This window comes from Neovison vison, chromosome 2, assembly GCF_020171115.1.
Source record: "Neovison vison isolate M4711 chromosome 2, ASM_NN_V1, whole genome shotgun sequence".
Lineage (NCBI taxonomy): Eukaryota > Metazoa > Chordata > Mammalia > Carnivora > Mustelidae > Neogale > Neogale vison.
In genome coordinates, this window is record NC_058092.1 from 208678320 (window position 1) to 208696665 (window position 18346).

The window sequence follows — 18346 nt, forward strand, 5'->3', positions numbered from 1 at the left end:
TTTTGTTTTAAGATTTTATTTATTTATTTAACAGAGAGAGAGAGAGAGAGATCACAAGTAGGCAGAGAGGCAGGCAGAGAAAGAGGTTGAAGCAGGCTCCCCGCTGAGCAGAGAGCCTGATGTGATGCCATGTGATGCAGCACTTGATCCCAGGACCCGGAGATCACAACCCAAGACGAAGGCAGAGGCCTAACCTACTGAGCCACCCATGTGCCCCAACTCCCGTGTAGTTTTATGTGCCACTAGATGGCAGTGAACAGTTGACAATATTTCAACAAACATTTGCATTTGTGCCCGGGGGTCAACAAGGGTGGGGGGCACCTGGGCTGTGTGTTTCACCTCGGCTCTGTGGCTGAAGTGAAGCCTCCTCTTTACTGTAAAGATGAGTATAGTCATAAAGAACAAGAGCTTTGGAGACACCAGGCTATACAGCAGAGTATAGTAAATATATATATATAGAGAGAGAGAGAGAGTGAGAGAGAATTTGTGTTTGGGAGTCAGTCAAAGAGGGGTTAAAACCCAGCAATGCCCTTTACTAACTGTGTGTGATCTTAGCTTATTTACTTCTCTGAGTTTCAGTTATGCTCTCCCCGAACAGGGCTAATGTCATTTACGGTTACTCTAGACAAGTCCCTCAACCTCTGACTCTGTCTGAAACATGGGCATAATAATCACCCCATCTCAAAGAATTTGGAGTGAATGCAAGTGAAAAATTTCATATGAAGGCAGAGCACGGTACCTGGCGTACATAAATTCCCATTAAATGATCAATAGTCTTTATTATTACTACCTGAAATTGTTATTCTTTTCTAAGAAAACTTTGCACTTAAAAAGGTGTGTTTAGAACAGAATAATAATGACCACCTTTATTCCTCAGAGGGTTTCCTATATACTTTCTCTCTAGCCTCTAACTTCAGATCTTGTTCTCAAAATTAACTTAATGGCTTTTTAACTTCTCTTGGCTTTTTCAGAGCCTCAGGCAAATGTCCATTTCCTAACTCTGCGTGGGGTTCCCCTGCAGTCCCCAAGTATATTCCCCTCAAAGCAGGGCTACTCTGTATAGTGCCTTTGTGTAAATTAGGCCAAAGTATCCCTACCTCAAAACACTTCAGGACTAGCCGTTGGGAAATTTTCAGGGTATGTGGGTGTTTCAAGAACAATGTTTTATTGCTATGAGGGTACACTCCACAGGGATGTACATGGCAGCACCAGCTCTGAAGTTCTCTTATTTGAATCTTCATGCTAGCCTGGGCCTGAGGATTTCTGGAGCTTTGGGGTTTTGTTTTGTTTGGTTTGGTTTGTTTTGCTTTTCAAAAAGACTTTGAAGACCCTAAAAAAGACTTTTAGAAATCAAAGATATCACATACTTAATCATAATTTTCACATACAAAAATGACTTAAGTCAAACACCCACCAAACATGACTCAACTCTTTTTCCTCTTATAGGGGCCAGTGGCTTATGTATTAACTCAAGAAACTGATGAATTTTTGCTTTGGAATCCATTAACTGGGCAATGTCACAAGCAGTTCGACCCATTTTGTCCCTTACAAAGTGTAGATTGTTTGTTTGATGATGGAAATGTAAGTATACGGGAGAAAAATCTTATTTTGCGTTATCTCCTCAAGAATCAAACAGTGGTGCTCTGCCCTGGCTCTACATTAGAATCGTGTGGGAAACTCTGAGGAAACTCTGGATGTTCAGTTAGAATCCCTGGGATATGAGGCCAGGGAAATCCTTTATCCATAAAGTTCTTCAGGTGATTCTGTAGCACCTCCAAGACTGGGAACCAGTAATCTAATGTTCACATACCCCTCGAATCTCTTTACCTCCTACCTCAGAACCGCCTTTGGCTTCTACCACTTCATTTGGTAGTAGGATTGTAAACATTTGCTGCATCCTAACCGATAGGGGTTTTGTGCTCCCATATGCCTATACTGATTTAATGTTAATGTTTTAATAGGTCTGGTTTAATATTCAACAAAATAGTACACCAATGGCTGTACATTTTGACTATTCAAAGGAAAGTTTCTGGAAACAGTTGCTTCCAAAAAATTTCCAAGGAACAAAAGCACATACCATACAGGTAAATTATATTCTTTCAGGTATATCTATATGAAAGTTACTGTTGGTTCTAATCTTTACCAGTCATGCCGGCTCTTGTTATGTTTATATTGCTGGTTGCATGTTGACTTACCTGGCAATGTTAATAAAATCTAGTTTTCTTTGCCATCCAGCCTGAGTTTGGGCTACTCTGATCATACTCCTCTACTTGGAGAAAAGAAGAGTTGAGAAGAAAGTATCATCTCAAATGTGAATTTAGATTTTAAAGTAAAAATTTTTAAATAGTTATTCTAAAACTGAAAATATAATGTTAAGATGGTGTAGTAAGTTTTCTTTGACCTAACCCATCTGCTCCACATCCATGGCAATGGTAAAATATAAAAATTGAAAAATAGAAGGCTTATCTGGGCTCCAAACCATGACGATCGTCTCATGGACTAGAAACAGGACAGAAATACTAACAGTGAGTAGGGCTGAACAAAAGACAGCAGCAAGATCTGAAAATGGTTCATGAAATCCGGGAACCAGAGCCAGTCTCACTTTTTGGGGCCAGGGGCTGTGATGAGGTTCCCTACTTCACTATTCTTGAAAGGTGATGGGGAAGAAAAGCTGCAGATCCACCTGGGTCATAAGAGGCAGGAGGTGGAAGCACAGACCTGAGGTCAAGAACAGACTAACCACCAGATGGCTCAACCAGTGGATCTGCGATGTCTTCAGTGTCACTCTGTGAAGGCACCCCAGATGTCACCTCAGTGGCTGTTTCTGGATTGAGGAGCATGGCACAGCAGGGTGAAGGCAATTGCGAAATCAATAAGAGAGGAAAAAAATAGTAGAAAAATAGATAGAAAACAATTCACAGAAACAGAAACTTGAATGCTCAGTCTCACTTAAAATCAGGGAAGTACAATTTAAAACAACAAAACACTACTTCACAGGTATAAGATGGACCAAAGAGATTTTAAGTAGGATCATACCAAGTGTTGGCAAAGAAGCAGAGAAATGGTGGGTCGGTAAATCACTAGAAATACTTTGGAAAGCAATGTGATGATATCTGGTAAAGTTGAAGACGCTCGACCTTGGATCCACCAGTTCAACTTCTAAGTATATACCATAAAGGAGCAAGCACAGGGAGACAAGTACAATGACGTTCACTATAGAATTGCTCGAAATAGCAAAAAAAGACGGAAGGATGGATGGATAGATGGATTGACTCATCCACCAGAAAAAAAAGAGTACATGAGTTATGAAGTACTCATACTATGAAATCTTCTATATAGTAGTAAAAAAAAAATTTTACACTAGTTCCCAACTTGAACTGTGTATCCACTGTATCAGAGTCTCTGGGGATGGAACTTGCATACCTGTGTTATTATTTAAAACTCCCTGGGGGGTGTCAGTGTGCACCAAGGTTGAGAACCACTGATCTAGAGCCATGTACATCAACATGAATGAATATTTAAAAAGTAATGTAAAGCAAAATAAAGAGTATGTGAAGTGATACACAGAGTACAAAATCACTTATATAAAGTTTGAAAACTATGTGCTGTTTATGTATGTATAGACACATAGTGATAATGTAAAAGCATTCATAGGAATGATAAATGCCAAATTTAGGTGAAAGGCTACCTTTGGAGACAAAAAACAGAATGAGATCAGGGAGCAACATGCAAAGTATTTCAAGTCTATCTGCAATGTTTTACTTCTTTTTAAAAAAATTAAAACAAATATGGAAAAATGCAAATATTAGATAGAGTTAAGTGGTAGGTATGTTGAGTGGATGTTCATTACTTTATTCTCAACGCTTGTCTGTGTCTTTGAGGCATTTGACAATACAAAAAGAATGCATGCTGGTTGCAGGGAAGGGATCAAATCAGTACCAAACTGTATAAAGAATGCCCCCCCACCATCGTTTTCCCCCCACTCTCTAAGAAATAACTACTCTTACTAGTAACTTGTGCATCCTTCTAAACATTCTCCACGTGTTGCAGGCACATATATATTTTTTATATTTCCTGTTTGTAAAGTCATTTTAAAGAAGGGGAAATGTGCTTATCTCTCTTGAGCAAACACTTTCAGCATCCACTGACCATGCCTTGCTCTTCCCCTCCCAAAGCTGTGACTGCTGCCTTGCTGCCTCCTGAGGAGGAGAACGGTACATTTAGAGATGAGGGGTTTTGTTTACTATTCATCATTCTATTAGGCATTTTGTGAATGTTTCTTGTGTGCCTGCTCTGAGCCAATGCTAGGTCAGGCATCGGTACCACAAGGAAAAGACATGTCTCATAGTCCTGGGACTTAGGTTCTCAAGGAGCAAAGAGAAGGACTCCAGCCCTTGCAGGACAAAGCTGTGAATAAGATTAAGGAAGAAATGAGTGTGCTTTGGGAGCACATAGCAGGAGGACCTGAGCAGAAGGACAGTTGCTAGGGCTTCCTGGGAAAAGGGGATGACAGGCAAAGTGAGGAGAATGAGCAGGAGCTGGCCAAGAGGAAAATCAGGGTGGAGACCAGTGCAACAGAAGGGGGCACAGCAGGAAGGAAGACCTGCGGGGCATGGAGGGGTGGGTGGAGCAGCTGAAAGGCCAGCTTGGCCTGTGCCAGGGAGGGAGCAAGACAAGCTCAGGGGTGAGCAGAGTTCTGCTAAGGATGTGGCCCTGTGTCTCAGGGCAGTCGGAAGCCCACAGCACTAAGGCAAGGCTGCCATGATCACAGCTGTAGTTTTTAAAAGCCACTTTGGAGGCTCAGTCATTAAGCATCTGCCTTTACCTCGGGTCATGATCCCTGGGATCAAAACCCCGTATCCATCTCCCTGCACAGTGGGAAGCCTGCCTCTCCCTCTCACACCTCCCCTGCTTGTGTCCTCTCTCTCTCTCCCAGTCTCTCTCTCTCTCTCTGTCAAATAAATAAATAAAATCTTTTGAAAATTAAAAAACAAAAACAAAAGCCTGAGCATGGATATGAAACCTTTTGCCAAGTTGAATCTATAGATATAAAACTCAGAACTGCATTTGACTTCTATCTCTACTGATTTTTTTCCTGTGGGTTAATGGCCCTCAATCTTCTGTCTTGCCACACACGTGCCAAAATAAACTACTATCTTCAATGAACACTGTTTTTTATCGCCGCTGCAGACATAAATTTGAGCGTGTAAAATGAGCATGTGGGTACTCAGAGATGAGGTTAACAGGGAAAACCTCTTGAAATTTTAAAAGATATGCATTCATTGAAAGAAAGGGGCCTTTGCCAAAAAAAAAAGGAAAGTGGACTAAAACCTCATAAACTTACCAAGTTAACAAAACTCAGGCCTCTTTTTCAGACTGAAGGTGGCCTCACTGATCCGCAAGAGTTACCTGTTGGAGAGGGGAGCAGGGGAGGGGAGTGGAGGTATTGGAGGGTTGGACAGTGGTTGGTGACAGCATTCGGTTTACCTGTCCTGTCTGGGAGAGCTGGTGACCCTGCACCATGACGCTGGAGTTTGTAGCTCCCTTTCCCCACTGCCTCCCAGCTCTTGCTGGGATCTGTTGTGGGGAAGCGCCCTGTGCCTGGGACTGTTCTCCATCTATCCACCGCAGGCACCAGAACCCTGGAGGGCTTCTGAAACACAGAGTGCTTGGCCTTTCTGACTCCGTGGACCCTCTGAGTTTCTGATTCAGAGGGTTGATGCCCTGTGGGGACTGAGAAGTTCTGTCTCCAGCAGGTTCCCACAGATGAGGTTGCTGGTGGGGGGAGGGGGCACACTTCAAGAACCACGGGCTTAGAGCACCACGTGACAGATTGAATCTTCTCAATCACTCCTGAAATATCCTAGCACCTAGAGGTTTATGAACTGTTGCCCCCTTTTTGCACAATCCTCTGTCCACTTGTGTCCCTGTCTTTACAGCTGTCTCTATTTCTCAGTTCAGGAATGCCCAAAATAAAAATGTCTGAACCCAACCCCTCCTTCTTGTTCAAGTGAGCCCTGGGAAATCAGGCGGGGAGGGCTGGTTTGGGTGGTAGACATAAGGAGTCCTCTCTTAAAGACTCCTGCAGCAAATCCTGTCGGGCAGGGTAGGGAGTGTGGGGGGAGTGTGGTAGAGCTTTGCTCTCTGCTGTTTTTATAGTGTCTGAAGCAACAGCTTGAAGACAGGAAAGATTGAAATGGAACACACACACACACACACACACACACACACACACACACACACGCATGCACGCATGCAAAACAAAACGACCTGGCTCCTGCGAGCTGAATGAAAAGGATACTCAAAGAAGGAAGAAGAAAACCATCTTAAAAGAGCAGTATTTACAGTAATACCTGATTTATTGAACAATATGTGCCAGGCTTTGCGCGTTTATTACGTTATTTCAAAATCTTCCCATGACCCTAGGGAAGTAAGTACCATTATTGTCCCTCTTTTAAAGATGTGGTAAGTGAGACTCAGGTTAAGTAAGTTCACCAAGACCCCAGTTAATAAGTGGAAGAGACTAAAGCAGCTGCCATAGATTATCTGGTATCATCAATAAACATGTCAAATGCTTGTTTGAATAAATGAATGTGGGCAGCAGATCTGTCTTACCCAGGAAAAATATCTTTGTAAATCCATTCCTCATCCCATGCTCTGGTAGTGTAGTATTAAAATTGTAGGATTAAAACAGAAGGAAGCCCTGTGATCCGTGTTTTACCTTTGTGCCTCTGTAGTGGAGTGATTTTGCCACCTGAAAGTAGTTTGGGTCCCCCCATTATAATTCGCACTCCGGGGGTGACTGCGATGTAAATGAAGATGGTCTCCCTAGAATCTTTGCTAACTTTCAACTGTCTATATATTTCAGCCTGAAGAAATAATTTACTGTGAGACTAATAAAAGCATGATAGAAGATCTAAAGAACAGGTATGACCCTTGTTTATATCTTATTACTATTTCTCCCAAATCTTTCAGTCCTCCACACACCTTTTAGTCTCTAACCCAGTCTTTTAAAATACCCATTTAATTCAGCTATAGAAGCAGGAAATGGAGTTTACAATAGTTTCTTCTGAGCCAGCTGTCTTTTGATCTGTGCATTGAAAAGCAGCCCCTCTACCATTCCAGAACACTCCTTAAAAAGACTAAGTCAAGAAATGGTTACCTCTGGAAACATTGTGGGGCTGCTGTGGGGAAGTTCTCGACACAGACACCTGTTGACGTTACAGTAATAATAATAACGTGGTAGCTCATACTTCTTGAAAGTCAGGAAGGTAAATGGCCCACCCGTTGGAGTATGGAAAAAACCTCCAAGCTGGGTGGTAACATCGATACTGTCCCACCCCCACCCCCCGCACTCTCCCCATTCCCTTACACATACACACGCACACACACATACACGTAATTGTCCAAAGGAGTTATTCAGTCAAGCTGAACAAGTTTGTCAAAGTCACAGACTTTGCAGCAGTCCTTACTCCTACTCCAGATGTGTCAGAAGCTTCTAGATCTTACTGCCTCTAATGACTCATGCTGACATAGTAGGCTGCCGCAGAAGCTGCTACCAACTCACCAAAACAAAGCATGACAAAAACAGTTTTGCTACTCTTATCTCTTCTAGCACACAACTCCCACCTTTTATTCCCTTCCTTTCCCCCCAATTCTTTTTTTTTCCAATTTATTTATTTTCAGAAAAACAGTATTCATTATTTTTTCACCACACCCAGTGCTCCATGCAAGCCATGCCCTCTATAATACCCACCACCTGGTACCCCAACCTCCCACCGCCCCGCCACTTCAAACCTCCCCCCAATTCTTAACAAAAAGAGGAAGAAGTGAAGTAGAGCTTCTGTTTTTGGTTTTTTTTTTTAATTATTATCAGAATCACTTCTAGAACTATTTAAAAATACAGATGCCGGGGTCCCAGACCAGACCTGTTTAATCGATATCTGGAGGTAAAATATGTCGATCGGTGATTCTCATGCTTAGCCATCACTGAGATTACAAACTCCAAACCGATCAGTTACACCACAGACTCAGCCCAGAGGTGACTCCCAGTGGTTTTTGTTTTTGTTTTAAGATTTTATTTATTTATTTGACAGACAGAGATCACAAGTAGGCAGAAAGGCAGGCAGAGATAGAGGGGGAAGCAGGCTCCCTGCGGAGCAGAGAGCCGGACATGGGGAGCAGAGAGCAGGACCCTGGGATCATGACCTGAGCCGAAGGCAGAGGCCTTAACCCACTGAGCCACCCAGGCGCCCCTTTGTTTTTGTTTTTAAAGCACACACTGATTCTCCGCAGGAGTGAGGCTTCCCAAGTGGGCTCCATCAACCAACTTGCACTGTCTTTGGAACAGTCTACCATCAGGCACTGTTCTAGGGACTGAATATACAGGCACACATCCCTGCCCACACAGCATGCACCTTCTAGTAGACAAACCTAATCATCATACTTATCTGTCCATGCCTATTTCTTTCCAACTCGGCTAGCTGAATTAACTGATCTAATAAATTCATCCCTGCTAACATCAATCAGACCAGGTATCGGAACTTTTGTAAATGCAGCTTCTTGGAAACGCAATGTTTTATGGCAGGGGAGGGTCCTGGAGAATAAGGTTGTCAGTCCAGTGACCAGATAGTAGACGGTTGTCCCATCACACCCAGTAGGCAGGTGCCTACACACAGGTAACTAGAAAAGAGCTGTGCCCTTGAGATCTCATTGTTGGTTACCCTATGAAGCTTCTTGCTTTTCCAAGCCAAGCAAGAGCCTGCTTCTCCCCAACTTAAGTGATGTGAATGATGGCAGATATACTTAGCCAGAGAGGACTGGTTCATCCTAAATCAAAAATATCATTCTCATACTTGAGTAAAGTGCCAAAACTCTTATCCCATTTATTAAACAAATTGTCACGGGTCATAAACTAATCTTCGCATCCTTACATTAGGATTGAAAGGACTCTGAAATGTAAAATGATGGAATGGCGACCTAAACAGCCAACACTTTGGAATCGACAATGTACTTATATTTTGCGAAAAATCCTTCCTAAACTAGAACTTGGCACTGGAAGCTTTGTTTCATCTGAAGAAGAGAGTGAATTCGAAAGACTACTACAATTTTATTTGGTGTGTATACGATTTAGTGCATTAATAATATTTGTTTTATCTGTGTAATTCATTACCAGGTAAGAGTAACCTTAAATATCCCTGAAATGCTTTTTTTTCCTTGATCCTAGATGATAGATGATATAACATGAAAATACATTTATTTATAGACTAAGAAATTTCAAATATACTGAACAACTATTACCATGACCACAGTGCATGACATTTTCTTGCACTCAGTCATACGTTGTATGTTAAATAAACCACAACCTCTGGAAAGAGACGACCGAAAGGAAATCACTTGCAACTGGGAAATTGAAAGATGATCCCTTGGTGATAGTAATAGAATAGATTCCCTGTCCTTGGTTTTGAGCAAGAGGATCCAGAAAAGATTTAATATTTTTTATAAGCAAAATACTCCAAATGTATGTAACCAGCCTGGACTTCTTTCCTGACCTCCGTTCTTATATATTTACCAACACATTTAATGTCATCCTGGATAGTTAAAAGGCATCTTAAACTCAACAAGTTCATAATTAAACATGGTGGGCATTGGGTATATTGCTAGAGCTTCCTTCTTTGCCCCTATCTACCTCCAGCTCTGGGCATCCTCTCATTGACTCTTCTCTATGGAACTGATCCGGTGTGTTTTTGAGAACCCTACTTCTTTCCCCCTACTACCCCATAGACTAGGAGATATCTCCTAGGGAAACCCTTTGAGAGAAGAAAGGAAAGAACCTATAGGGAGTTCAGGACTTAGGCTGTCAAGAGGGGATCAGCAGGTGCTATTTATTAATGAATAGGGAGGAGGTTGTTTTGTTTTGCATTAAAAAAATAGAATTAGGGATAAACAGATAACCAAAGCAATATAAGCCAAGGTTTAAAACTTAGAATTTCTTTGTAAAATTACCTATATGATAACACACAGTCATAATCCTGAGCTGAATCCTGTGGCTGGGATTCAGACTCTGGTTCAACCACTCACTGGCCTTGACCAAGTTACCTAACTTCTCTATACTTTCCACCCCATTGAGCAAGATAAACGGGGATAAAAATAGTTATCTGGTTTGTGGTTATGGTGAGGATTAACCACAGCTCTCAGCACTCAGCAAGTGTTTAGCAAATGTTAAACATTATTTGCATTCTATGTGCCAGGCATTGTGTTAGGCCCTGGGCTTATGATCATAAGCAAGGCAGAGACAATCTTGTGCATTCACAGACTATAAGCTAATGATCAGAGCAGAAAACATATAATTGCAATATATTTTAGTTATGTAAGTTAGGAAAGGATAGCATCTTACTGCAACCACATGGGAAGAACACATGAACAGATTCAAGGATCAAGAAAAGCCTCCTGAAGTTGCAGGAGGAGGAAAGAGGTTTATGATTGTTGTCTGTGTATTATTAAATAGATAATGTTATGTAGGACCATGTACCATAATCCTTAAATCCTGTCACATGGTTGTCACTTAAGAAATATGAACTGAGGGGCACCTGGGTGGCTCAGTGGGTTAAAGCCTCTGCCTTTGGCTCAGGTCATGATCCCAGGGTCCTGGGGTCGAGCCCCGCATCAGGCTCTCTGCTCAGCGGGAAGCCTGCTTCCCCCTCTCTCTCTGCCTGCTCTCTGCCTACTTGTGCTCTCTGTCTGTCAAATAAATAAATAAATAATCTTTAAAAAAGAAAAATATGAACTGAATCAATATTAAATAAATTCTCCCATAATGCTCACTTAAATACCTCATTTGTAGGACCAAGTAATTTTTACACTGGCCATCTGCTATTCTAGATAGTGTGCAAGTATGTGGAGTATTGAGTGTGCAGGCTCTGGTATCAGCTCTGGCTCTGCTCCCCTCTCTCTGGAAAGTGGGGATTATAGTAGAACCTACTTCATAAGGTTGTTTGAGGATTAAATATGTATGTGAAGCCCTTAGTATTGTTCCTAGGAAAACATAAGCACCTATAAAATAACTTATTATTTTTTGAGGCTTTTGTAATATTTTTGCATATAGTGATTCCCAATTACCTACATAATTATAGCATGGGTTTACACGTTATTCTGTCTTTTGTCTAGGTCACAGGATTTCCTATCCAGATGCCATACACTGATGTCCAGTCAATTATTGATGCTGTGTATCAAACTGGAATTCATTCTTCTGAATTTCCCCAGACAGAATTTGCTCTAGCTGTATACATTCACCCCTACCCAAACAACGTATTATCTGTGTGGGTCTATTTGGTTTCATTAGCTCGACATCAGTGAAAAGGAAGAATGGAAAAGGAAAAAAAAAATGTGTTATGGGCCCTTCACCAAGAACAATCAAGACTTTTCTGGTACTTTAGGACTTTGCTACTTATCTTCAAGTCCACCCAAGTATGAACCCAAATTTTGGTTCTTTTATAGAGTTGGGTACCATGGAGACTCACTCCCTGAACCTTTGAGAGTGAGTGTAAATGACCTCCCCACTGGTGACCTCTACAAGGAGAATACTTTTGGCAGTCTGGTGGCCTTGGTCACTGTCAACAATAGTCTTATTATGGTAAAAAAAAAAAAAAAAAAAAAAGTGATTCTGGCCCCTCCCTTTGAAGCCAATATTATGAAGTTGTAGGCCTCATACCACCTCCAGCAAATCACCAGGCGGCCTTGTTGAAAATGCAGACTCCTGCATCCCACCTAAGACCTACAGAATCTGAACCTCTAGGCGTGGATATCCAGAACCCACATTATTGTAAAAAAGATCCCCAGATCATTCTGATGACCTGTTAAGAGTGAGAACCCTGGCTTACAGAATGTTGTCATTACCAAAGTGAGTCTGGCACATCTGATGCTGGTTATGATGCCGTTCAAGGTGGAAGGTATCCAAGTACAACCATGAGATATTGTTACTATCATTACTGGGTCATTACTAGATACTGCACTAGTGAAGTAAAAGGAAAATCTGCCACATTGGGCTGAGGACTAAGGCCTGCTTCTGGGGGCTTCCTGAAAGTTTTTGCTTGGGATGCTACTGACCTGAAGTTTTTCCAGCTCCAAATATTTTGAAGGGCTGCCCAAGAAGCTCTGTCTGGCATGCCTTCCTGATTCTGGGAGAAAGGGAGGAAATGATCTTACCAAATCTCAAGGTCCCTTGTGCCCTTAGTGAACAGCCTGCCATTCTGTCCCTGACATTTTTCTGCCGCTTTCCTTTCCCCGGTGGCTCCAAGGAGACCCATCTAGATCCTAGGAGCCTCGAGAGAGAGTAAACGGGGATCTGATTCAGAAGCATTGCACTTTTTTTTCTTTAGTTTTTCTGTGCTTCATATATATATATATGTATATATATATATATATATATATATATTTATTTCCTTAAATGTGACAGAACAACTTATTTTAGAACTTATTTTATGTTCTTTGAATAAGAACAACTTATTTTAGGAAAACCAAAGGAGACAGATTTCCAAAGCTTGATGAGAATAGTTTTATAGGAGGTAAAAACTGGAGAAAGGAAATTGACACCTCCCAGTGCAGAAGAGCAGTAGCTTCTTGGGTCAATCTCACAAGCAGAGACCCCAAGTTCATCACTGAGGAACCTCAATCTGAATTCTCTCCCGCAGTGCACCTGCATGGCTGAGGCCAGAGAAGACCTCATTTATTTGCAGTGATGTTAGTCTTGCACCAAACTTGAGATTACTAGAAGAGTAAAATAGTAGGGATGTGGGTGAAGAGAATGCTTCCTCTCCAAGGTTAGGACCTGATTGTGTGTGTTCTCTGGCATGCATATGAAAATTAGGGTTTTTGTTCTTATTTGAATGTTTGTGTTTAAACGCTATAGGAAGTTTTGGTATTAACACATTGTTTTGTTATTAACACATATCCCACATTGACTGGGATAACACAAAATGCTATCAATGGAAAGACAAGGTTACCAAAAAACCACTGAACTCATGTGGTTCATTTCTGTGGCACTTTCAATATTTATATAACTATTTTGCTAGTTGTTTATGGTTTTTGAATTCATAGGCCACGTTTGAGTAAGAGAAAGTGTTCATAGGCAAACATAGAGGATCCTTCTGTATCATATGCATTTCTTTTTTACAAGTATATGAATTTCTTAACTAAAATTTTTTTCCTTAAAATTTTGAAACTGTAATGACCCATTCTTTTTTCATTTGACAATTTAAAAATACATGATTTTACTTTTAAGTTTTTAATTCCGCTTAGTTAACATTCAGTGTTGTATTATTAGTTTCAGGTGTACAATATAGGGATTTAGCAATTCCATCCCTCACCCTGTGCTCGTCATTACAAGTGCCGTCCTCCACCCCCATCACCTATTTAACCCATCCCCTCACTCACCTGCCCTCGACTAACCATCAGGTTGTTTTCTGTAGTCAAGAGTCTGTTTCTTAGCTTCTCTCTCTCTCTCTTTCTCCCATCCCTTTGTTAATTTGTTTTTTTCCTTAAATCCTACATACGAATGAAATCATATGGTATTTTTCTTTCTCTGAGTTATTTTACTTGGCACCCAAGTTGTTGCAAATAACAAAATTTCATTCTTCTTTTATAACTGTATAGTAAATATTCCATTGTATACATATCTTCCATATCTTCCTTATCCATTCATCAAGCTACTTCCATATCTTGGCTATTGTAAATAATGCTGCTATACATATAGGGGTGCATGTATCCCATTGAATTAGTATTTTTGTATTCTTTGGGTAAGAACCCAGTAGTTTAGTGATTTAGTAGCTTAGTGATTGCAGAATTGTAAGGTAGTTCTATTTTTAACTTAAAAATACGTGATTTTAAATGTAACATCTAATTTTAAAGAGTTCTTTAAATCATTCCACAAATAATAATGGGACATCCCTTATGTACCAGACACTTCAGTATGTGCTTGAGTACAGTGAAAAGACAAAGGTCCTGCCCCTGTGAGGCTTACATTCTTCAGCAGAAATGGACCATAAGCAAATAAACAATAAGTAAGTGAAATAATTTCAGTGTATACTGAGTGCTACAAAGAAAATATCAACAGGATGGCATGATAGAGAAGGACTCTGGTGAGGATGGAGGGTATAAGCAGAGTAGTTATGGAAGTCCTCTCTAAAGAGACAATGTTAGAACCAAGATTTAGAAGATGATTTATCAACTAGAATTGCATTCAGTTGCATGGAACAGAAACCTAATCACAGTAGCTCAAGCAAACAGGGATTACTTTTCCACAGAACTGCCAAGTCCAGAGGAGGCAGTTCAAGTCTGATGCAATGGATCTGTGATATCATAGGTGGACTAGTCTTCATCCATCCTCTAGGGAGGCATCTCTAGGGAGGCCTCTGTCCACTAGCTCAGTGGCTCTCAAACTTCATCATGCTCAAGACAGCAAATAACTGTCAGCAGTTGACATGGATTGCTGGGCCTTCCCCTCAGAGTTTCTGATTCAGGGGTTTTGGGGTGGGGCCCAGTGAGTTGCATTTGTAACAAGCTCCCAGGTGATGCTGGGACTGCTGATCTGCAGACCACACCTTGAGAATCTTTGCTTTAGCCTCACAACCTTTTCCATGGCAAGAAAATGCAGAAATAGAAGGGGAAGGTCAAGGACGTGGCTGGTGTATCTCTTTTAAAAAGCTTCCCGGGAGGCCATGCCTAGTAACTTCCACTTACCTCCCATCAACCAGAATTGTATCACTCCTAACTATAGGGCAAGCTGGGAGATCTTGCTGTCCCAGTAATCTCTGTGTTCTATTGTTTTTTTTGTTTTTTGTTTTTTAAAGATTTTATTTATTTGACAGAGAGAGGTCACAAGTAGGCAGAGAGGCAGGCAGAGAGAGAGGAGGAAGCAGGCTCCCTGCTGAGCAGAGAGCCCGATGCGGGACTCGATCCCAGTACCCTGAGATCATGACCTGAGCCGAATGCAGGGGCTCAACCCACTGAGCCACCCAGGCGCCCCTCTGTGTTGTATTGTTAAGGAAGAAGGTGAGGGTGGCTTATTGGGTAGGCATCTGTGACCTCCACAGATGAGAGGAAGTCAGTAGTGCAAACCTCTAGCAAAAGCATATCCAGCAGAACAAACTGCAATTGCAAAGGTCTTGAGTTCAGAAAGAGATTTACACAAGGAGGAGACAGTAAAGGCACACAAAGTTGGAGAGGTAGACAAAGATCAGATCACATCAGTCATGGTAAGGAATTCAGATTTTATTTCAAGTACAATAACAAATCATCGAAAGGTGTTTAGTAACCGAGTAAAGTATTTTTCTTTTTCATGTTTAAGACTACTTTAAAAATTACTTCTAAAGATACTCATAATTTTATGTAAGTGCATAAATGTGATCATATTTTTTAAGTGCAGCTTATTTTTTTCTTTCTTTTCCCTCTTCTTTGCTTAGGTCCCTACACCACTGTTCTCTCTTCTCCTCCATCCACATTATTCATCTAATTCACCTGCTTACCAACTAGGGATGCATCCCACTTAGCATCATTCTCAGATATACATATGTACAGACGTGTGTGTGTGTGTGTGTTCTTGTCTGTTTTATAAAAATAGGACCATATTATGTATGCTTTTCTCTATGTTGCTTTTCTCCTTCAGAAACAGTAGAAATGCCTCCAAGTGAACTAATTCCTATTTCTTAAAGAATCCTTAGTATTCTGAAGTGGGGGCAGAACCACCACATACATTTCAGCAGTTTATACACCACACAGCTCAGAATTTATGTGCCAGAACCCCTGGAGTTGTGTGGTATGTGGTGGCCTTGGTTGTGAACATAGTAGGGTTCATTCAACATTCTCCTATTGATAGGAATATCTTTTGATCTAGTTGGTCAAAGTGTTGTTTAATTTTCTATACCCTTGTTGTTTTTCTGTCTACTAGTTCTGTCAGTTACTGAGACAGATGTATTTAAGTTGCCAGCTGTAATTACAGGTCTGTCTATTGTTTCTTTGAGTTCTGTCAGGTTTAGGTTCATGTATTTTGAAGCTCTGTTGTTAAATGCACATACATTTAGGACTTATGTCTTCTTGGTTATTTAACCCTTTCATCATCGTGCAATGTCCCTCTTTATCCTTACTAATTTTCTTTGCTCTGAAGTCTGTTTCATCTGATGTTTATATAGCTACTCAGCTCTCTTTGGATTCGTGTTTACTTGGTGTATATATATATTTTTCTTCATCTTTTTATTTTTAGTGCACCTATTAATTTTATTTGAAGTAAGTTTTTAATAAATAGCATATAGTTGGATTATTTTTTAAACCTTCTGACAATCTCTTTTTTAATTGGCATATTTAGACCATTTACACTTAATGTCATTATTTATGTTTGGACTTAGGTCTACCATTTTATTGTTTGTATTTTCATTTTTCCTCTCTGTTTTTGTTCTACTATTTTTTCTTTGCTACTTTATTAGGTTATTTGATCATTTCTTAGTATTTTATTTTAATTTTTTTTTTGCTGTATCTTTTTTTATATTTTAAAGGGTTCTCTAAGGGTTGTACTATACATACTTAGCTTTTCACAGTTTACTTAAAATCTACCACTTTAAGTAGATTGTAGAACTGTGACCACCACTTAGATTTCTTTACCCTTCCTCCCTTATATGTATATAGAAAGATATAATTAAGATGAGGTCATCCTGGATCGGGGGAGGGGGGCTAAATCCAATGATTACCAGCCTTTCGAGAAGAGACAACACAGACACAGAGGAGAAGGTCCTATGAAGAGAAAGGCAGAGATTGGAATGATGTGGTTACAAGCCAGGGAGCACCAAGGATTGCCAGGCACTACCACAAGCTAGGAAGAGGCCAGGAAGCATCCTTCCCTAGAGCTTCCCAACGAGCCTGCTGACAACCTATTTCAGACTTCTAGCTTCCAGAACAGTGAGAGAATGAATCTATTGTTTTGAGCCTCTCAATTTCTGGTAGTTTGTTATGGCAGCCTTGGGAAACCTAATACAGTAGATGACCAATTCAAGATATATTTTGGAGGTAGAACCAACAGAGCTGTAGTTACAAAACAACTGAAATATTAAAAAAAAAAAAAAGTCAAGACTGAAACATAAGGCTTTTATGGGAAATAATTCAACTTCAAGTTAAATATAGCAGATTGAACATAGAATTTATTCTGTTCCCTCTTAGGTGGACCACAAGAGTGAATAAAAACTTAGAAATTAGAAAGTACATAGACCCATGATAACCAATTTACCAGACCAGAGAAAGCTGCAAGTAAAATGCCTATAGACTCAGGGATGTTAGGACTTTTCAAAGTCAAGAAGAACCTCTGAAATCTCAGGACCTGTGACATCTTTCTTTTAAAGATTTTATTTATTTGAGAGGGAAAGCCCAAGCAGGGGGAGGGGTAGAGAGAGAAGCAGACTCCCCACTGAGCAGGGACCCCCCCCACACCCAATGTGGGACTTGATCCAAGAACCCTGAGATCATGACCATCCATGGACCTTGAGATCCTGACCAAAGCCAAAGTCAGACATTTAACCAACTTAGCACCCAGACACTCCAGGACCTGTGATACTTTAAGTTCGAGGCAGGGGTAGAGATACGAGGTGAATTAAAAATAGGATGATTGGTTAAAAGTCTTTAAAAGAAATGCCTAAACTGTAAGATCTCCCTCCTCACCCTTTGTAGCCAGGCAACTCTACTTACCAACACTAGAAGTCTGAAAGCTTATATTCTAAAAAGGCTGAACTGTAGGAGGAGAAAGGAGTTCTACTGAGAACAGAGAAATTATGTGAAAGTCTGTTTATAGTGAGGACAGTCTTCTAGGCTGCTTTTCCATGTAGCCTCCAAAAGATTATCAGCCAGTCTTATACCATCTCCCTTGGCAGAAAATGAGAGGGCTAGAAGGCATTAATTAGAGCATGAATTCAAAATTATGAGGGTAAGTGATTTCCAGGTTAGAATTTCATATCTAGGCAAATGAAATGGGAGGGGATTAAGGATATTTTCAGTATACCGAGTCTCAAAGGTTTGCTTCCCAGGTACGCTTTCTTTCTCAGAAAGCTACTGGGCTATGTAAACCAAGGAAGAGAATGACATGGGATCCTGGGAACAGAAATCTATCCCAGGATAGGCAGCTAGAGAGAGTGCTAGAGAGAAGCCATTAGTATTGGAGCTGGAGTATCAGGGTTGATGGATCCAAGAGGATAAATCAAGAACAGAAAGATAAAACTAATAAATTATCTGAAGGTTTGACTATTTTGAAAGCCGAATGGAGACATTCTACAGAGCTACTGGAGGATGTAAAAAACTTAACATACAGGCTTGA

At 40.7% G+C, this 18346-nt stretch overlaps 1 protein-coding gene across 1 annotated transcript in view; it reads left to right on the top strand.

Moving 5' to 3' along the window:
• Window positions 1–11660, top strand: part of CC2D2B (coiled-coil and C2 domain containing 2B) — a 100801-nt gene extending 89141 nt beyond the window's left edge. The window contains exons 29-33 of the mRNA XM_044236639.1: window positions 1447–1581; window positions 1962–2084; window positions 6869–6927; window positions 8939–9116; window positions 11167–11660. Coding sequence (XP_044092574.1) covers window positions 1447–1581; window positions 1962–2084; window positions 6869–6927; window positions 8939–9116; window positions 11167–11355 — 684 coding nt within the window. The 3' untranslated portion in view covers window positions 11356–11660. The remainder of the gene's footprint in view (window positions 1–1446; window positions 1582–1961; window positions 2085–6868; window positions 6928–8938; window positions 9117–11166) is intronic.
• Window positions 11661–18346: the final 6686 nt, after the last annotated feature.